Below are 22932 nucleotides of genomic sequence, written 5' to 3' on the forward strand. Positions count from 1 at the left end.
CGCAGCCCATCCACTTTCTCATATACTCCTACGTTCCCCTCTCTCTCTCTCTCTCTCTTCCTCCTCCTTTTTCATAAAAATCTCTTTCTCTCTCGTTCCCGATCTTTTTCCATCTGTCTCTCGCGTTGGCTTTGCGGCTGGATGAAAAAAATGAGTGGGCGGAATGGAATGGCGGGGAAGGGGGGAGAGGGAGGAGATGCGAGGAGGCGGACGCGAAAGTGGCGCATGGAAGAGAGTGGAAACATCGTTCGCGAAAGCTTATTTCCAAGCTCCTTCGGCAAGAACGGATAGGTCTCCTTTATCACGCTCGCAATATACACCACCAAGGTAGCGGCTGCTCCGCAAAGGTATCCCGGATACGGAGCACGCTGCTTTTAGAAATATCGTTCCCGCTAAGCGACGACGCCGGCGACGACGGCGACGACGACGGCGCACTCGACTGGCGGTCGTCGCGACGCACTCGTGGAGCAACCGCTTTTTCTTGCCCCTCGCGTTGTTGTTTCTCACCGCAAGCATAAGCCCCGGGCTCTTCCTCCGTTTGACGGCATCGAACCCCCCGCGAGGGAATAAACGCGCCAGTCAAACCGTGACAGAACGATACGTCGCTTTTTACGGTTTAACCGTGTTTCTATACGTATTCGCCGCTTAACACGTTGCATCGAGTGACACGTTTCTACTCCCGAATGCAATCTGCGAGTTGCCTCCGCTGGACGTGAATGAAGCCCTACGCTTGAATCGGATTTACGTTCGCTTTAGTAACAAAAACGCAATATAAGATGCAACTATCCTGTCCGGAGGCTCATCTCGTTGTGAAATTTCATCGAATAACGAACTTGTATAGCGCGCACTACAGATTACAGAACTTCATTAACCGTATACGGCCGGAAAGTTAGGTAAACGATACGTTTAATTTCCAGGCTGGCTCTCCGAACAATGACAACGAACTATCACGTATTCTCTCTCATTACGTCGGCACTGATTAAACAATGACGATCGAATATCAGATTGTCTTTCATTACACCGTAACGAATAATCAACGTATCGATTACCCGATGAGGAACTGATGGATGCCGGTCGGTTTCTCTACAAAGAATTCACATGTGAGTCGAGTCATTGAAAACAACGACGACAATCGGCAATCTCATATGAGCCATCGGTCGAATGAATGTCAGGTCGTTCAATTCGATTACGATCTATCCGCCTGTTCTACTGAATGCGCTTTGTTATTCGTAGAATTAGAAGCAAATGTAGCAAAAGCGAGTCTCTAGGATCTCTCGACTCACCGTATTGTTTGCTCTAGATTTATTGCGTTTTAAATGCAGTTATCGAATTACTTTTTATGAAGCAAAAACGCGGGCGAAGCTTTGACGCGATTATAGTTTTATTACGCCGTAAAACTAAGTGCCTTAGAATTTCGCTTTACGGAGAAATTTTTAATCTACGAGGAATATATCTTTAAAAAGAGATCGCAACACTAGAATTCAGAGAAGTAATAAAGCTAAAGTAATATAAAACAACTATCGCTTGATTACATTATGTAAAATGTATTCCAACTTCTGCTGCACTTTTAACAGACTCGCGAGCATTTGGACTTTTTTGCTCACGAATGCTCGTAAAAACTGTAATCATAGGTTTATAGCGGATTCCTCTTCTCCAGGGTGCCTCCGTACCTGGCCTTTGCCTCCACTCGCGAAATATTCACTTGATTTGTATACGTTCGCAAAGGATTTCTCAAACAGTATTGCTGGAGCAGAAGGCATGCCATTTTCAACACGTTTGTCCTCGGCGTAGAAACACCCTTTTACGATTTCGACAAGCCCTGCGAATCACCCCTCGGGAATTCAGGTTTTATAGACTTTTCGCCGCACGAGCGCAGCCGGCTCGGACCAGAAAATTACGCGGCACCGTATTCCATCATGTTCAAATGGTATCTTTAATGAAACGATTTAAAGCGGTCGCGAGGTTATCCTACGTAAGGCTCTAGCCGCAACACGCAAATCATATTTATATTTGACCCATTCGCCGTTTATTACCGCGATCGTGCCATTTTCTATTTTATTTCTCTTACCATGGTGCTCTTCAGAGGAGAAAAGACGAAGAATTAAATTGCATAAAATTCAAAAGTCCGTCGCACGTGCGACGCACAACATTCCCGAGCGTTTTCCCTGGTTGCCCTTTTACGCTGTACGAGGCGTTTCCGTAAAGATAGCGAAATAATTGAGAGACCCTTACGCGCGGCAGCGGCGGCAAAATAATTCCAGGTCGCCCGGTAAGGAAATTAGATTCACCAGACGAAAGTTAGGAGGCGAAAATGGAAAAAGCTGGCTCTGAAAGCTTTTGGATGTAACTGTTTAAAGCTCGCTGCTCTACGCGCCGATTCACAGTTTCGCAAATCCGCTCGAGCAAATCGGGCCATTGGCTTACGATTTCTTCTTTTCCCCCTTTATCCTCTTTGCATCTATTTTCGGGCAAGGCACCGGAAAGTCAATAACACTCAATCATATATGTTAATCAAATTTACAATTTTCTGTGTACTAAGTTCACGTAGATATTTATGCGGTATATAATAAATAATTATAATCGTGACATATTTACAATAATGGACGAATTAAGAATGACACAAATGATGAAATAAATTTGGTTGTATCGCATAAATCTCGAAACTATTTTATTTTTCGAACGGTATCAAAAAGAAATTATTTGGTTTGAATAAAAAAGATCTCCTTCGCTCTGGGAAATATTCGATATTGATAGGCAAATTCCTTTCAATTTATCTCATCTATTCGATATCGTTCATATTAAGCACCGGTTTTAATTTTTTACTTCTTCAAACAAAGTTTTCGAAGTACCTAATATCAGTTTATTTTTTATATACATTTCATTTTCCGACCTATCTATATTTTTACGATTTGAAAGCAAGCGTTTATCAAAATAAAATATTTAAGAGATCACCGGTGCAGTTTAACTACTACTGTATGTATAAATAATAAATCTATACTGTATACTGCTGCATGTACTTGATGAAATTCTTGATTTGTCGATATTTGTACTTAAAAAAAATGATGATTTTATTACTGTGATTTTTTCCAATAGAATTTCAATATAGAGATAACTAACAATAAAGCAATCACTGTTCGCTACGTTTTAAGGTAAGAATGCTTCAGCAATGACTATTAATCGTTTGATATTTAAATATGCGCAGGGCAGCGGTAACGGCCGTGTCTTGGCATCCGCACGGCACGTATCTGGCGTCCGTCGATCGCGCCAAGACGGTGATAATTTGGGGCGACCACGTTTGACAGGAGGAGTGATCCCGGGACAGACGACTGCTGTTTCACGCGTGAGGCGCTCTCTCGTACCGTTTTCACGTTTCAGCCGTGTCTTTCTCGCGGCCCTCGTGGAAATGAAAACGGACATGCGCCTGCTCGCGATTCCCGTCAGCAATCCCGCGAGAAATCACCCGGTGGGCGCACCCGGCGGGATAATAATCAAAATCATCGGTCGGTTTGGCCGCGCGGGTTGTAAAGCCTTGTAAGGACGCTGTTCCGAAGTTGTAAAGCGCAGACATTTCGCACTGAACAAATCCGCGGCGGTGGGTTAGGGACTATTGTACATAAAATTGCACTTATTGTTACTCCCAGGTTGTAAAGATTCCCTATTTAGAACAGTAACCCTGCGCGCTACGGCCGTGCCGCACCGTCTATCCCCCTAAGGAAGTTTTAAGAAATTATCGTAGTAACTGGTGTTTCTCCGATACTCACTTATAGATATCTTTAAGCTTTTTTTTTCACTAACTATAAAGGACACGGATTGCGTGTCAAGTGTCTGTACGGGAAGATTTCGTCACTTTCGCAATTGAAAGTCTATACGTGACATCCATGGTGCTATGGCAAAGTGTTTGCACGGGTTGACGCCTGCACGGATTTAATCCGCAAGGTATACCAAATTTATTGTTTCCCTTTTTTTGCCCCAGAAAAAGTCAATTATTATATATTGTATATTATATATTTTTTAGAAGAACCGAATGTTGTTGACATTCGAATCGCGATAAATGATATTTTTCGGTATATAGGGTGAGATAAAGAGATAGTGCTAAATACAAATGAAAACACGCTAGATTTGGATGAGATTATTTCCCTAGAATTAACTGTGCATTGTTATTAGAAATGAATATTTGCAGAGAGAAGGAATTAGTTTATTTTTGTCGTAGCATTCTGTTTGAATATTGAGAATTATTTTAGATATGAGATAAATCCAAAGATTCGATTTATAATGCAAGATTAATTCTGATGGAGCAATCTCAGTTTAATTTGTGGCACTATAATTTGATTCGTCGCTAGGCTCGCAGCATTACGGAAACGACATACGTCTCAATACAAGTCTGATAGAATGGAAATCAGAATATAGGGATTAAGCAAACAAGCACAATAACGATATTGATATTGATATTAATTAATTAAGCATGATTTATATAATTAATGTTAAGAGATTATATGCTAATCGAAGTTGATCGCTATTTTCATTAATGAATGAGACCGATTGGCTAATTAAAATTGTGTACTTGCAATTTTTTTTATTGCAAAGTAAATCACATTGGATACTAACAATAAGCCTTAGAGAAAATAAGTATTTGATCGAAGAGATTTCATAGAGAGTGTAATCTAGATTTCTAAAACGTCACACTTTTGCTTATTATAATTACAATAGTTACCTAACTGTTTTTAGTGATTTTGATAATTATAATTTGTCATATTATACTAATCTTTGTTGTATACATTATATACTCATTGTCAGAAATAACGGATTTATTAATGCTCTTATTCAGTTTTATATTAATTAAATAATTATCACACAGATTTTCATCACCTGCAAATGCTTTTTTACAACTTAATTTTTTTACGGAGCTCTTCGATCACTGTTTGATATTTATTATAAATGTATTTGCGTAAGTGATATCTGGAAAGCAGCGGCTTGAATTTAAATTCTATGTATACTGTTCTGTGTATCACACACATTATAAGTAGTTAAATAATTAAATAATCCTTTGCGCTTTTATGTACCATGTATAATTAAATCATCATATAACAAATCATCACAATACTTTTTTATTTGCAATTTGTAAAACCGATTGGCTTCCAATTGTCGTACGAAGAATTGGTCATTGATTTGCATGATATTAACCAAAAGTTTCATTTCTTATTAATATCGAACGTTTTTGTCTTTCGGCAACATTTTTAAAGTAAAAATAGAAATTATTTCAGGTAACCTTGTTCCAAAGGACCATTATTTCTTGTCAAAATTTTTGTTTAACAAGAAAAATCACAACTGTTACCTCTACAATTCCATATAGCTATTATATTTTGATTTGTATGAACAAAGTTAGGTAACAAAATTTCAAGTAATGGTTTACACATTTGAGATGTTTCGCTATTGAATTTCAAGTTATCTCAAGTTAAATCAATTATATTCGAATATAATTTACTTAACCTTAAGATTATACATTATATTTTTGTAAATGTGAATTATACACTGGGTCTTTGGAAACTAGTATATTATTATAATATTAAAATTCAAGTATCTATGTTATTTATAGTTTACTAAACTAAAAAATACAATTGTTGAAACAAAAAAAAGTTTTCAAGAATGCTAGCAACTTTTACATGAAATTTTCGTTGGATCGTACAGACATGAGTGTAATGAGTGGAAAACATTTTTTCATATTTTACAATCATTTCATTGCATTTCATCTGATAATGCAAACCAATGATCATGCCTCTTCGTCATTGCAACAATAACTATCAGCTCGCATTTCGAGCGAACAACCAATTGCGTCCAAAGTATTGTATATGATTTTAATACTGTGCACTTACACCTCATTTTCGACTATTAAATCTACACACTGTACTCTGTATTTCTTCTGTATACAGTAACAACAATTAGCCGAAATATGCTATATACATTGTTCACCTATGTAAATATATATTAAACGTTCCCCTCTTGTATTTTGTAAAAATATGGCTCGTTTTCTATAAATACCAATTATTCCAATAAATCCTGATTAATCCTAAATTAATCCTTTTAATCCTACTTATCCCGTGCATTTCAGTAACTTGTGAGTCAACTTCTCGGTAACAACAAAATATATTATATATGGTAAGTAGGTAATAAAAGTAGTAAGCATACGTTATATTATTTATACAGAAACAATGACGAACGTTGCATGTACAATAATAAAAAATTAACGTAGATATATATTTCAAAATGTCGCAGGAATTTAACTACTATACGCTTGATTTAAAGTATGTCAATATTTAACAGCCGCGCAAATTTGCCGATAGTTCTAAATCGACCGTGCCATTTCAATCCTATTTTTCGCGTTATACTTTTTATTCAAGACAAGTGGCTCGTTCACCACACCCTAATCCCGGTTTTCGCTTCTAGCTCGTCTCTTCGATAGGTGCATGTATAACAGCCGGAGTGCACGTACACGTACACTCATTCACGTACGTATGTACGCGTATGTATATCACGATCCCCCTCACAGAAGCTCGCCACAGCATTGCACAGCAGCCGTGTATCTGACAGTACCTAACGTGCTTTCGAAAGCGCTCATTAGTCACTGAAATGCGGTCACGAAGTGACAACTCGCACGTGGAATATTATACGCTCCAAGAACTTGCATCGGTACTCATATCGCGCGGCTCGCATGCTCATGCTCGCGCCGACACGTCTATCTCTTTTCTCGCCCTCTCTCTCTCCCTCTCCCTCTCCCCCTCACTGTCCTCCACCTCTGTTTGTAACTTTCGTATTATACACCCTTTGTCCGCGATTCGACAGTTTCGACAGTTTTGCAATGGAACGTGAGAACGCGCGCGGCAGCCCGGTCGACCGTCCGAGAGAAAGCCGCTTGCAAACGACGTTAAAGTTCGATCGGCCGGCTGCATCTGGGACCATCGAAAATTTTTCTACACCCTGCTCCTACCCAACCGTACTGTTGCACGCGCGTACATCGTTTTACGTTCTGCGAAACGCGCGCGACACGGTCTCGATACGTTTTTATTACCGGTGGATCCCTCCTGGCAAAACCGCGCCGCGAATCCGCGCGTTACGCGACATTGATGGAACAGTCTCGTCCATTTTTGCGGATTAGAAAGTTTGCCGGGTCCCGGATATCGGGAACAATGTCGTCTATTTACCCGGGGAAGAGGATCATTTCCGAATAATTAATGCATCGAATTACATCGTGAAAGTTAGTGAATCGAGCTTACATCGATACGTTATATTGAGAGATCTCTTTTATAGCGCGAACGGACGCGGATTTTCGTTCGTCGAACGAAAACGGAGAAGTTGGAAATTATCCTCCTACATCGTTCCCGGAAATAATTATCCGCGCGCGCAAAATGTTACTTTCTAAAATCAACACCTTTGTAATGCATTTATTTAAGTATCGTGTTTCGCTTCCTCGTTTCTCTGATACCTATGAGGAGAAGTACCGTTTCTACGATTACAATCCCGCGTACGTTCGCCTCACTCTTAGGCCTAACCGACGTCAAATGTCCCTGTTAACGGTCGTTTATTCCGAAGATAATGAGGAAGATGTTCGTATAGGGCCCCCGGAGGAAAGGAAATTGTGTGTACGAGAGAGCCGGGGAGAGTGACAAATTAACTCGCGCCTTGACTTCCGTGAGATTCAAATCCTTCCTCTCCGCTATACGCGAACAGATCCGCGGCATATCACCGGAGGTGGAAAACCTTTACGGAAATGCCGGTCGTCCAAGCCAGGTACAAAGTTTAAGCGGAATATTTAACCTCCGATGTGAGAAACGTCTTTCTCACATGCTAAAAACGTTTCTGTATACTTTACCAAACCCGTGTGTGTTTAACGCTTTGATTCGCCGCGATCCGTCGAGCGCGAGGTTCAGTTAAAAATTGAAATTGCGGCTACGTTGTTGTGCTTGTGCAAAAGCCGCAGATTGTAACGCGATACGTGAATTCGAATTACGTAAAAGAATTTTAATTTTGTAGATGCTGAAATTATAGTATTTTTTTTCGCGTTGGCGAAAAGTTGAAAAACGAATTATTGAAAAGATTATTATAAAGTAGAGAATTATTATAAAGTAGAAAATTACTTTCGATATAATAAAAAACTGTTGATAACGTGTAACTCAAAAAATCGCAGAGGAGTGTCCAATTAGGACGCTAATGTGTCGGGAAGCGACGGAAATGAAGCGGAACGAGGCTTCGCCAATAATTTTCGAGGCATGCCGTCAATCACTGTACCGTACTTTCAATGGAGATCGGTTATTTACCTGGAGTCTACTCATTCATCCTTAATTAATGTAACTGTGCGTGATACCCAGATGTTTCTGAGCTGAGAATCATGATCGGCAGATTTCTTCTTAGACTATCCGAGGTAATTTATATCGACCCGTCCGCGAGCTTAAAGGGGAGGAGGAAAACGGACTACCGTTGATGTTAAAATCCCTCATTATCCAGGAAAATCATGATCATTATCATATTCTATTTTTCTACTTGTCACATTATAAGACTCAACTTATTCAGTACCTGAAGCGAGAAAAAAGTTTAAAGGCGTGTAAGAAATTTTGAATAATGAATGCTTCCCTGAATGGAGATACTCGATCACGAGGTTCATTTATCGCAGACGCAGACTATGAAATTAAAAATATTATTCTGCGCAAATTACAAAATAACAATTATAAACTGAACACACATATTTCTATACTCGACTTGTAAAAGATCTTAAATTACCAGTTGTCATTTTCCTTTAATTAAACTTGAATATTATAACTATAGACATTTTAATTATTAAATATTCTATTAAATGTTTTTTGAATGAAGCGATATTTATAAAAATTTTACAATACAACAAATACAACATGTAAAATATGTGTTTGCGTGTTTGCATATAATATGAAGTATAAAAAATTACACACGCATGTACATCGATTGATTTTTTTCACAGCTCATCGATATCAAGAACAATAAAATAGAATACAACGTGTAATATCAATAGTATCAATAGATGCAAGTCATCATGTATCTAGCATGATTATTAAAATTATATGAATACACATACGTGCTTTTTTCAAGCCTCTCATGTACTTCCCTCAAGTGGATATTTCGAATTTGCTGAGAGGCGTGTTCACGCACGCGAAAAATATAAAAAAAAACTTGATCCGCAGTCTAGCACGTGTCAGTTTATATAGAATTGAAAATGTATATAACGCTGACTGGCAGGCGATCGCGTCGTCAACAATGTGTTAATGATCGTAACAGTATCCGATGTCCGGTAGATATTGATGACTGGCGATCGCGTCCCTCAGCACTCGTCATTTATGCGGAGATATGCCTGTCAAGTGAAACCAGAACAACGGATCGGCCGGCCCGACGGATTTTTCCCGACGGATACATTTTTAATTACATACGAGCGGGCTGGTTGCCGGCTGCTTTTTGCACGTGCCAGAGCACTTTGCGCCGCGCGGCGAACGCACGAAGTGTCGAAGTGTGCACGAATCTTGTTTCTCTGCCCGGATTTCCTTTTACCACGTGCCTTTCTTGCGCACGCTACCCGGCGGATTATCCACGGCTCGTCATTCATGCCTGATCAATAAGCTACAGTTAATTGCCCGTCGGCCGCGGTAGAACGAATTATACGTCGGGGTTCAGCGTCCCAACTGGGATGTACGTTCGTCCGGTTTTAATTAGCGCAACGTTATATATCCAATGAATCGGATCTATTCCAAACCAGATTAAGCGGTCGTTGAGCTTTCTTGCGAATCGAAGAGCCAATTTGAAATGGAAACGAAGTGCCCCGAGGCTATTCTCCGCGCTCTTTCTTTTCTTTTCTTTTTTTTTCGGTTACCCTTAAACGTATATAAGTGAACGCATTTTATGCGGCGTTCGAGATCCGAGGATGAGTCCGCTAAACTCGAATGATAAGGCGTGTAAACGAGAGCGTGCAATTTCCATTCGATCTTATCGGGCTTATACTTGCAAATCATCTGCTTTATTTATTCGTATACTTAGAAATCCATTTGATAACGAAAGTTACATTCAGCTCCTCGATACATATCCTGCTCGACTTAACATCTATAATGACCTCTTGCACGAATATATAGATATGTGAGCGCGAATAATCGATCAAAATCACCGGGAGGAATATTGGGCCGCGCGGATATCAGCCAAACAGTCGCGGTAATTAGCGCATCGCTCACAATTCAATTAACCGCGCTAGGTTTTTTTTTAAACGCGCGCCCGCCCGTTTCTACATGTTCCGCGGGGAACCTGCTAGAATGTCATCAATATCCATCAAGCGCTGAATCGTGACTGCTGCGCAGTTCTCCAAATCGCTCGCGTTCAACTTCTTAGCGTCACGTCGCAGTCGTTATATCAAATTTCCCCGCGTTCTCGATAATTCCTGTCCGATAATCGCGATCAGCCGTCTCTTTCACGTCACACGCACCGAATTGCGCGCGCGATACGAAGAGACCGGCTGCTCGACGTTCGAGCTCATCCGGAGATCCGGGTGATCGGAAGGGTGGCGCGGAGGCTGGCGCGGCAATCTTTACCTTCGCGAGAATGAAAACTCGCGTTACTACGGCGCGCGTATACGTATACTATATATAAGATGTCTACTCTACGAAGCCTTCTTCTTTCGCTTCCGACGCGCCGCTCTCCCGCCATCCCGGGCCGGGATATCGATATTGAAACGTAAAAAAGATTCAATCAGTCGCGAAGTTTCAGCGCCAATCAATCACCCCCTTCTCTCGCGGCCTTCCTCTCCGTCCGTTCAGCTTTAGGACGAGCGAAAGCTCCCTCGCGCGCGCAGCCCGCACTGGCGCGCCTGATCGCGACGACGACGCTAAAATGGCTGTGTGGGAGAGAGAGGCGGCGGAGGAAGGGAAAGGACGGGGCCGAGGGCGCGAGAGAGGATGGGAGACGAAGATGGAGAGAGACGGTGGGCCAGGGTGCGCGACAGGGAGGCATCGACGGGCTACGAAGGGCTTGGGGGAGAGAGGACCACGAACGAGAGAGGAAGAATGCCGTGGGGCCCCGAATGCGGGAGCGAGCCGGAGAATGGAGCTTTCGGGTGCACGACGGAGTCGACGCACTGGAAGCTCGCCGTGCTTGCGGCGGGAGCTTCAGTAGCCGCTCGTACGTCGACTGGAAAACCTTCCACGTCGTTACGTCGTCGTGTCCTTATACGTGCCGTCGACGACGAGAGATCGCGAAGTGGGCTCGCGCGACCTACGCGACCCCTCGATCTTCCAATTCCGTGTCCATATTTTTTCTTTTATTCCGTTTTCGAATTACCGTGATCAATCGTCATCTAAAGTTTAACGCGAACAATTATATATATAAAAAAAAAGAAAGGAACAATATATCGAGGAATATATATATATATATATATATAGTGCAGTGTCTCTGAATCAATGGATCGTCTCTCGCCCATGGATCTCACTGGAGCTCGAAAGTGTTAATATGAAGGCGGATCTGTGATCGGGTGAATGAGCGCGCGCGTGTATATGAGTGCGTAAATCGCGAGACGAGAGCATATCCGAAGCATCATGCGAAGTGCCGCGAGATACCGAGACGCGCGTTCCACCCGTTCCGCGTCGCTTCTTTGCGTCCTCCTCATCGCCGTCACCGGTAAGAAATAGAGCCGCGTTATAACAGTGCGGATACGGTGGATTTTAGCCGCTGGCTTACTTCTAACCGGAGCTCTCTTTTAATCCCAGACTCAATCCTAGGCTCGCACAGAGTCGTTCTACGAGCACGTCCCGGAAATAACAGATAAAGAATGTTGTTTGATATGATACCGAAAGAAATTCTCTCGTAACTCGATAAAATCACCGTGCGAATGCACGTTCGGTCGATCATAAATATAAGCGTACGTATCAGCTATTGTAAAAACAATGTGAAAGACGTGAATAGGAATTTAACGATCGATAATATATGCTGGTATAAATCGTATCTATTAAAAAAAGAAATAGGACCAAATCCAGGGGAAAAAGAAATAGGACCGATAATTTCAATATGGAGGTTGAATCTCGTTTCAAGCGTGGAAAAAAAAATACAAAAAGCAATTTTGTGCGCGACAAATGGGAAGCGGGATTTTATGTGGGAACCGATGGTCTCGCAGTCTCTCCGCGATCAAACGTAACAAAAAACTTGAATTGCCGTAAAATACGCACGTTTTCTCAACAATTGCGCTTTACTCCGCTCTCGCGAATGGAGGAAAAGCGAATACACGTAGTTCCAAAATTGAACAGTTCAAATTTATCTCGTAAATACGCGGTTTCGGTAGGAAGCACCTTCGGGAGGTACACGACTCGGTTCGCGTCTCTCGCGACCGAAATCGGAAGGCGGGTCAAAGAAGGTTGATTCAGGACAAGTTTCTCATTTTAAACAAAGCAAGCGCAAACTCAATCCTTTCTCCAAACACGCTCGGATCACGGGTTGCAAGGATCGAAGTTCGGCGGAAAATGGTTATAGAGTCTCCGAGTCTCCTCCTCGGGAGGCGCGCCTCGCTTAAGGAGATTCCATAAAGCCACGTCTCAGGGATTGGGATTGGGAAAGAAAATGGATATAGAGAGGAGAAACTTCTTCCGTGTCGTTCGATTTCATGATTGTAGCCGAGGATGTACGTTCGCGATGCCGAGAGGGTGATCCCCGTTCGATGACCGCGCCTTGTCTGTCGATCCTTTCAAGGCAGCGGCACGGCGCGGCGCAACGCGGCGCGATGCGCGACGTGAGAAAAACTACCGGAGCGAACTTCGTCCACGACGAAAGATCGGTATGTCGGATCCAGTGATTCACCGCGATTTCCGTCCTTTTATCCGGGGCAAAACGGATCGACGGATAGGATTAGAACGCCTTTTGTAGCGACTTAACAAGGTGAAATTACGAATATCCGATGAAAAGAATGGCGAACCGTGTCACGTACCTACACGCCTCGTGCGTACATCTTCGACAAGCCGAAGCGAGATATGGAGGAATTTCGATCGTATTATAGAGAGTGGATGGGCGGGGACCACAGAACTAACGAAGCAGATACGATCAACAAAGGACCTAGATAAATGCTCCGTATCGATGCGAATTATTAACCATTCGAGGAATTTCCTAAAAACTGAGCGGAAAGCAAAGCGCGATGTAATGGGGATTTAATATCGTTGAATGCTGGAGAATGCGCTGGAACGAACGATTTAATTACTTTTTAAAGTGTTAACGAGAGAAAAGACATTGGTGGAAAAGTATCTTGAATAAAACTTGATGGAAACATCGCAGGAAAACAAAAATCATGAAAATCTTCCGCATTACGATTCATTTTTCTTATGTTTTCTACTTCATCTGTTATGATTCTTTCTCATGATTATATAATTGTATCAAAACTTCCTTTTCTTTTAAATTTTAATGGTTTATTCGATAGTCTTGCCTACTTATACATTATTCGCAACATTCAATGTTGCTGTCGTTTAATGATTGTCAAGTGATCATAATATTATAACCACAATCGAAAGTGACGATTTTGATAGAATTCAATTATAAAATGAGACGAGGCGAACTGTGCGTGAAAGGGCAGACACTTAATCGCGTATGAAGTAACGGTACGAACTTAAATTGCAGTCAAAAGGAAACGCATAAAACTTACTTTTACTCCAATTTCGTAATGTAGTAAACGTTAATCAAACTACACTCGGCGCTGGAGCCATTTCGCTGAAGTGTGACAGTCGTCGGAACTATTAAGCTACGAGGAAGAAATGATTTTCGTGCAAATTTACTGAATTTCTTGTATGCGATCTTTACAAGCCGCCGCGAGTTATTTCACAGTATAAAATCGTCCACATTTAATTTATCCGCCAAGACGTTTGTCTACGCGTAGCTCTACGTAATTTGGAAGAAATCACGTGAGAGAAAAACGGCTTACCCGCACTGAATTGTGGGAATATATAAGGAAACTTAACTGTTTGCCGGAGGTGAAGTCTTTTAGCCGGTAGTTTGAGGAAGATTAACGAAAAGGACCACGCGCTACTAGATTTAAATCATTACCGAGTCGTTTATTCATCCGCGCCATTTGCTTCGAAAACGCGCTGGAAAATTAACTTTTCGTTCGCGGATCTGTGAAAAGAATCCGATATTGATTTAGAATTGCCGCGGCGGTCTTGATAGCTTCGAAAGGGAAATTAATAGTATACATACGCGCGGAATGTAAAGTGCTATGCAAATACGTATATCGCGGCGGGTGAACTACGTATGTGAACGAATAAGAAAAATATTAATTTGATTAGTTATCTTTATCTTATATCTATTGCTATACCACGATACTTGTTCAGTCTCATTATGTTTGACGACAGAATCCTGACAGGACATTTTCACAATTTATACAACAATTATTGTTAACTATATATACATATGAACTTTGCTACGCTATTTCAATCGATAAGAAGAAAAAAATATATGAGTGCTTAGTACAGTTTAAAATATTACATCTTGTGAACGACAATTACAAAGTGCGAATAGCATTAATAGCGCTAAAGAAGATAATTGTGATAATTTTAATTCATATATAATACGGTGCGTTGCAAATTGATTAATATAATGACGCTAATATTTTCAAAGCTTATATCATTTTAAAGGTATACGTATAGATAACAGCATGTTTAGTCTGAAAATTAATTTAACTTTTTATCTTGTAATATAGAAGATATTACACCTCGATTACTAAATTATTCGATCATCGAGGAAGACGAATTTATAATCTGTCGCTTAAACTGGTATTAATCCAAAATTACTGGCTGAAGAAAAGCAATTTAAGAGAAGGATATTTTTAACGTGAAGGTTTTACGATAATTTTATTATCGTATAAAGAAGCGGTGTCGATGCGTTTCTAATTACGATAGACTGCACAGTGCATGGAATGCAGTCCAATCGCTTTCGATATACATAAATTATTAACTAATTTAACACGTAAGAGTTCCTGTTGGGATTACCTACGAATCGGAGCTAAAGTTTATAGTGATCCTCCAATGACGAGGACATTATGTACAAAATTTATACGGGAGGCTTTTATTATAGCGGTGCCTATAATAGGCTACTAAACACACAGCGATATAACATCATTTCCAATTATGGCAATTATTATCGTCAAGTAATCGTAAAATTTCTTATTTAATTGCTTAATACCGATGTGACAGATTGCTCAGATTGGCAGAACAGTGCAACTGCGACCGTTTATAAGCGATGTAAATATAGGATTGCGCGGCGTTTACGACTAATAGAGTTACGTTATTTCCATCATTAGGAAATCGGTTAATACGATTTTGTAACGCGCAAAAAGCGTCATACTAATTTATTAGAAATATATTATTTTTCGTTACAATTAAAAAATGTGATGCTTGTTAAAATAATAATTGATTAAATAGGTATAATAAATAAAATATATTATTTCTATGACGTTTTAACGCTGTCGATATCTTTAAGACGTATTATTTTTCGGCATTAAGAAGTGCCACTATTTTTACAAAATCTTCTACAAAATATAATATGTGAATATATTTTGATGTTTTGTTCTTTGTTACTCTGCAAAATATATTATTTAATTTATAAATTTTTAGTTATTTATGATTTTGCATAAAAACAACATCGTGTTAAATTATGTTATAAGTTATTTATGCTATCGCGGTGATCTAAATATAAACATTATTCGTGTTATGGTTTTAATAAACTTTGTAATCCGCGATTTATTGATTTATCTAGAATACCTTGAATAAATTAAATATTTTTTTAAAGAATGCAATGACCTACCACAACTTTTTCCGATTTTGCGCGAGCGTGAAATAAACATATTTTATTCGTAAATATCTAAGCAAATAAAAACATATACTTATATTGTATCTTATACAAAAGAAAAATAAATATACATAAACTTTAAATGAGATATAAAACTTTTATATGTTTTTGTGATTTCGTGATCGTATTAAAAGATTCTTATGGGACAATAAATAAGAGACGAGTTATTTTTGCTTTTTGCAGCATTCGCAATTTGTCGGGCCACTTGGGTCACACATTGGGGCAGTCATGGTGATAACTTTGCGGTTTAATAATTAAAATTGAATCACCCGATGAAAAAGGCTCTCCTTTATCGTGACGCATACCTGATGCTTTCTGTCCGATTTTCGCGGCGGCATGGCATAATTAAAGTGTCACGCGAGAAGTAATGTTGATAGGGTGTAAAAGTAAGAAGGCCGAAGTAACGGATGCATGCCTTTGTTCTTTAGCATTGGGGACGGTAGCGGCGCGAGGCGAGCAGGGCGCGGATTTAGCTGTGAGAAATTAAGCAATTAAGCCGCGTATTTTACTACTGGAGATCCGAGGTTCAACCAACTAGTCTTCCGATCTAGACTCGCTTCGCTGAAACCGTGAACGGAGGACGTATATCTGCGGTATTAAGATATCGCGTTACTGCTAAGGTTTCTAAAATGGGGAACAATGATAAAACAAGCGTGAGAAAAACGAAAAAAATGAAACATTTTACATCGCACAATGTAATAATTTTATAATCGACAGTTCATACAATTATAATTAGACGTGTTATTTCTGCATTCATTAAAAATTTAAAACAATTGTAATTATCTATGGTATAATATAATATAACGTTAGATTACACTTCTTTTTTTAAATTATTTTATATAAAGAATTATTTCTCGAAATAAAGTTTATATTAATTTTTAATAGTTATACTCATTAGTTGATGGTTGATGCTCTACATCAGCCGTATCGGATCCCGATCCATATTGGGTAAACCCGACGAAATTTCTACTCGGGCGTTAAAAGCATAATAAACTTCTCGTTCGACAGCTGCTTAATATCTGCTTTAATTATCGTATAAAAGCAATTCAAACGCGAATGAAACATTATATAACGGTTCACGAAATGAGCATATACCGTATAATTCATGCCGCATACTTTTCACTTTTTATGTTATAATTGATTTATTGGAATGATTTATCCATGACATATGCAATATAATTAGTCTCGCGAATAATGTCAAAAGTAAAAATCGGATCTAAAAATTATTACAATGCTTAGTAAGATATTCGTCACGATATCTCACGGATCAGAAGCGTACTTATAGATATATAACATAAAATGTAGATAAGATGCTGGCGAAAATAAAAGAAATACGTTAGCATCTTGCAGAGATTCCGGACGAGGCTTATTAAAGATACGATCGTAAATGGATTTAATGAGACTATTAATGAATTTATTGAACAACAGTTAACGTCTTCTTTGATTACCGTATTAAGATGCCGTTTTAAATGCCGCACTTATAAACTTGAGTTTGCGCGTGTATTTGTATAATGTTCGAAAAACACGTTGATAATGTTATGTTGATGACCGTTTGATTGACGTGATAAGTTTATTATAATTGAACTTAATTGCATTTTTTATTTTATCTCAACAATTGTGTTATTACAATATCGCATAGGCGAACACAGAAAAAAAACAAAAAAATGGAGATAGAAAGTTATAAGAAAGTAAAGATAATGATATTAACGGAGTACGCTGTAGCAGAAGTTCAAGGTAAAATCGGAAGGCCGATCGTAATTAAACTTTATTGCTGATGATATCAAAGCTCCGATTATTGATAATTTCTTTGAATAATGTTTAATATCATCTTTAATTATAGCATGAGAGCATTTTGAACACAATTAATAAACTTAATGCAGAGAACGTGATCGTTACGGAGTATAAGTATAAACAAAAAGTAACCTCTTAATTATCGTATAATTTAAAACACTACATTTATCAGAAATAATTAAATGTCATGAAATATGGGTGTGCAAGGACACATACTTTTTATTGTAATTCATTAACGAGAAGAACACGTGATTATTAATTTTTCTTTGATATAATTGAAGATTTAATATGTAACAAATTATTCAAATTTCTTTTTGTTTCGAACTTCAAAAATCAATTTTAAGGTAATTATTATATTGTTACATATACGTAGTATTATTATGTAACACATGTAACATAAGTACAAAGCAAGCCAATCAATTAAAAAAATAGTAGAAAAGCGTATAGCAAATTTAGTTACGAAAGTTAGTTCCAAAAAAATTAGAAAAGCAGATAGAGGAGCATAGTGAAATTTCGAACAAAGGACCGTTGAATGAATAGTCATATAATTAAACTAATTACTGAAAGTTCGACACGATTGTTGATAAGTTTCCCGAGTAACGTTTTAACGTCTTCCTAATCATTGCATGAAAGCACTTTAAATGCCAATTACGAGTTCCATTGTGAAGAGTAAATTTACTAAATGTACATGAAATAAATTCACAATTTTACCGGTAAAAACGTACAATTCATAAATAATACATTTAGTACGAGTATAATATGAAATAAAATCTTTATTTTGATATTTTATTTTAATTCAATATCCTTTTTCGATTAAGAACATGTAACCGTGTCATTAAATGTCGCAATAGGTATATTTGAAAAAAATCTTTAATTCCTGTCCTTAAATTATTATTATCAAAGCCTTTCAGCATGATGAAATTATGAATCCACGTGATGTAAGAAAAGTGCTTTATCTTGTTGCCGACTCAGTTCGCGAATATAAAACGTGAGATTAACGGTCTGTTTTCACATTTCGGGATCATTCATTTTACATTCATTTTATATACAAGCATGTCAACTTAGCATGGAAGTCGTTTTTTTTTCTCTCAGTAATCCTTCGACATCTCTCGGGAGATTTAAATTATCACATATTTCCGTTTCTCATACTTATCTCCGTTTCTAGCACGTCACGTTTCGAGTAAACCCCTCGATTCCGTGCGCAGCGCGGAATTTCTTATTTACGAATTATTTTTATCTTCGCTGTCGGGGCGCGTTTGTGTGTATATGCGGTCGACGAGAAAACGAATTCATACCGAACGAAATATAGGTGCAGCGCGACGCATAATATGCTCGCGGGCCGATTTATCGCGAGCGCAGCGGTGGCAGCGATAAGAGCGCGTCTCTCGTAAAATAATACTCCCCCGACCCTCATTATGCGAGAATAACGTTGACGGAAGGAAGGAAGAGAATAACGAAGAAAGTTAGCGTTTGTATTAAACTTTTGATAAAATGCCTCGCAGAGTGCGCGGAACCGACGCGACACGGCGACGCGAGCAATTCGCTCCGTCAAAAAGGATCTCGCTGCCTATCCAAACAAGAGTGCCGCGACAGAGTGCGTTTCTGCCATTCGTAGAAGAAAATTCTTCGTGACTTTGTGCCCTCGTATATTATACTGTATAATTGTACTTAAAAAACGTGAAACTTTTTTTTATAACGAAGTCTATTGTCTTCTGTTTGAAGCTATCTTTTTATACATTTTGCGATTTTAATAATACTTGCTCAGAATCAAAAGAGATTGACCAATATACGTGAAGAAAATATCTCCTATTTTAAATTATTTTACACAAAATCAATTAAATCAATAATTAAATCATCACTATTTTCTGATCATCACAGCTGGACAATGACAATCCGAAGGATAAAACTTATATACGTCAAAAATTTCTCTTTTTGAGATTTTAGTGGGATTTACATTGTCCCACAATCATTCGGTCGCGGTAATAATATCGCGAAACATAATGTGAATTCATAAATAAATATAAACCGCGACCGTTTCAAAGCGATAAGTGGCTACGGGATGGAGAATCATCAACAACACTTTCGATCCCACCAGCCATCGAGGGTGAGAGACGTCGCAAGTAAGAGAACGAGCGGAGGAGCGGGTAGAGGAGAGGTGAATTGTAACAGGGACTTCGAGTGTCATAACCCCGATAAGCCCTTGCTGATTCCTACGGAACTTTAGCCACATTTGAAAGGGAATCGCCGGGATTACCATTACTTCCGGCTGAAATCCTTTTCCCAAACAGCGATATCCTTCCTTCGACGTGAGAGGAAGAGAGAGAGAGAAAGATAGAAAATAGTCGAAATGAAAACCGGCTCTGCAAATAATCCACTTCAATTTGCAGTAAACTATTTCGCGAGGGGGGAGGGGGGAGACGCGTTCGGAAATTGTGTAAAATGGCAAAACAAAGAGACGGCCGCGGGAGTTTATCAGTGCTTTTAAGCCTAGTTTGTTATTAAATAGAATATATGTTTATTTTTTCACGCGCATATTTCATACGCTCTGTGCAGTGACCGACAGAATTAAAAAGCGCCTGTTATGCTGCCATAGATATGATGCGATATCATCGGGAGTACATTTGTACGGTAAATAAATGGATTTATTTATTGCGCGCAAAAAGCATTTAAAACGCAGAAAGCTTTATCGATTATCGTTAAGCTAACGTAACTAATCTTTCACAAATTTTTCACAATAGATTGAATTTTTTTTGTACTTTTGTTTAATAGTAATTTGAATAATCGATGATACGATATATGATAGAAACTATATGGCTTAAATGTTTGTTTTTATTCAGAGTATATGATGTATCATATGTTGAATTAGAAAATTCACTCGTTTTGTGAATTATGAATAAATTTGTTTATTATATGTATAATATAAACACTAGAGAGCATAATACAGTTTATTTACAGTGACATTACGTACAGTTGATGTATCTACAAATCGACATAGCTTATTATGACGCTTATTGTCAGTGTAGAAAAATTTTTACATACGCGACATCAAACGAATCAACATTTAAAGACTTGATTGGAAATGAAATAAGTCTATAATTTGTACCATCCACTCAAATTGCGGCTTCATATTTAAAGACCACTTTACAAATATTGAACTTACGTTCCTCTTGCTACGAGTCCTCAGTCCTCATGTTTCGTTTAGTATAAGAAGTATTCAATTTACTCTTCCTCGTCTCTTAATTATCCTCCTTAGCATAATTATTCAATGTTAGATCGTATATTGTAATTTCAATTTGACTCGCATGCTTGCTACTGGAGAACAAACATGTACGCATATACATATGTGTGTCAAAATTGCAATATAGATTACATTCAGGATATAACAAAATTAGATTTGGACATAACGCGATCGGTTTAGCTAACTCGTAAGATTGTTGCGTGTTGTTTTCGAATAATGATGTATTCACCAGAAATCGCAGAAACGATGAAGGTGTAGAAACACTGCTGGGAGAGGAAGCATAAAGAAAATAAGAGCGCGGTAACTGGCTGAACAGCGGCTGACACAGAAGCTGCTTGTTTAGAGGAAAGAGAGAGAAGCTCGGGATGCCGAGCGCACAGAGTACCGTCGTTTTTCACAAGTTGCTCTTTACGTTATCAGTTGTGCCATCTCGCTTAACCTTGCATCCCTCTCTCTGCTCTTTTGCTCCTATTTTACATTTAGCTTTTATGTTAACTCGCCGTACAAAAAATCGGCTGCTTGCGTATTTGCACGTTATTAGCGTGTATTTTTTTCTAATTAATATTACATTTAAAGAAATACTTTTCATAATAATACATAACAGATTTTTGTAATAATACGGAATAAAAGTGTATAAATTATGAAATGGAAGTATGTATATTCCAAGCAACAGATTGTACGTGTGTTATGTAATTATAAGTAAATAGCTGGAAAAATATATTAAAACATAACTTCTCTTTAAAGAAACTACGAGTATGAGTTAAATCATGTACCTACAATATTATTTTTGAGAAGAAAACTATTATTAAGTTATATAAATGAAAGCTACATGACTTGTAGGGTCTCTCACTGCATCTTTTCATTATATTCATTATGGATATTCTATAAAATATTATTCTATATAATATTATTTTAATATTAATAATGTTAATATATTATTTTCATTATGAATATTATATAAAATATTATATGAATGTATCAAACTTAAAATTGTGTAACAAATAATCTATCATGTTATCTCTTTTTACGCGTCACTTTAAATTATCAAAATAATATGATGAGAAAAGCGAGCTAATAAATGTTAAGCTACTCGTACGGCTATATGTCGAACAATATATTTTAACAAGCTTCACACCTCCTATGTCACAGGCGCGACAGAGAATATTACAGCGAGCAACTCGACAATGCCTCATTATCGTGCGTCGTTAAATGTCGACAGTATGGCGGGGTGCTTTTTCTCGAGTCATCTTCGCGGGCAATCGATGCAGCTGAAATGAATCCCGTACCCGGCTCTAAACTCGCGGAAACGCAAACGACGAAGAGCGAGGACGATTCCCTCGCTGCACGCCGCCGGCGGCGTCGTCGCCGCGGTAACTCCGCGATAAAACTCGAAATCTCCATTTATCGCCAAACGGCAAACGCACTGCGATCCTATATTCTCCCCCCAGCTGTCCTTCTGTGGCCAGCCATTGTATCGAATCGTCGGGGATTATGTCTGTCGCGATTGTCAAATTTACTTGATTGCAAATCGATACCGAATTACGACGACGCACACAGCGAACCATCCAAATCGCCAGATGGCTCGCTGTCTGCTGTCGACGTCTCCTTCTCGATACATCTCCGATGTTAATCAATGTGGCGATTTTTTCCAGTCTCTGTGATTAGTCTTGTCGGCGTATGTACTCATTGTCAGTCTTTTTTGCGCGGTATTACAAAAAAATGATCTCGGAAGAAACTAGGTCATTTGTTGGGGTAAAAATAAAGAAAATATCTATATATTATCAGAAAGTATAGACTGATTTCCAACCTCCAGTTTCATATTTAGCAATTATTGATATAAACAACGATTTATTCAACGCTCGAAATATTACTTTAAATCTTCAATTTCTTATTATATGATTATCTTGAATGTGTATAATATTAGAGAAATGCAAGGTGATATTTATAAGTACATTCAAATAAGTAACTTTTTAATTTGAGTATTTTTAATACGGAGCTTTATGAGTGTGCACACCGAGAATGAGAGGATTATC

At 38.6% G+C, this 22932-nt stretch overlaps 2 protein-coding genes across 2 annotated transcripts in view; both read left to right on the forward strand.

Moving 5' to 3' along the window:
• Positions 1–6002, forward strand: part of Atg16 (Autophagy-related 16) — a 402118-nt gene extending 396116 nt beyond the window's left edge. Inside the window, exon 13 of the mRNA XM_071795799.1 lies at positions 3203–6002. Within this exon, the coding sequence (XP_071651900.1) occupies positions 3203–3299 (97 nt within the window). The 3' untranslated portion in view covers positions 3300–6002. The remainder of the gene's footprint in view (positions 1–3202) is intronic.
• A 5147-nt stretch (positions 6003–11149) lies between these two features.
• LOC139823350 (uncharacterized) overlaps positions 11150–22932 on the forward strand; it is a 60416-nt gene continuing 48633 nt past the window's right edge. Inside the window, exon 1 of the mRNA XM_071795803.1 lies at positions 11150–11670. Coding sequence (XP_071651904.1) covers positions 11589–11670 — 82 coding nt within the window. The 5' untranslated portion in view covers positions 11150–11588. The remainder of the gene's footprint in view (positions 11671–22932) is intronic.

The sequence above is a fragment of the Temnothorax longispinosus genome, chromosome 12 (genome assembly GCF_030848805.1).
Source record: "Temnothorax longispinosus isolate EJ_2023e chromosome 12, Tlon_JGU_v1, whole genome shotgun sequence".
Classification (NCBI taxonomy): Eukaryota; Metazoa; Arthropoda; class Insecta; order Hymenoptera; family Formicidae; genus Temnothorax; species Temnothorax longispinosus.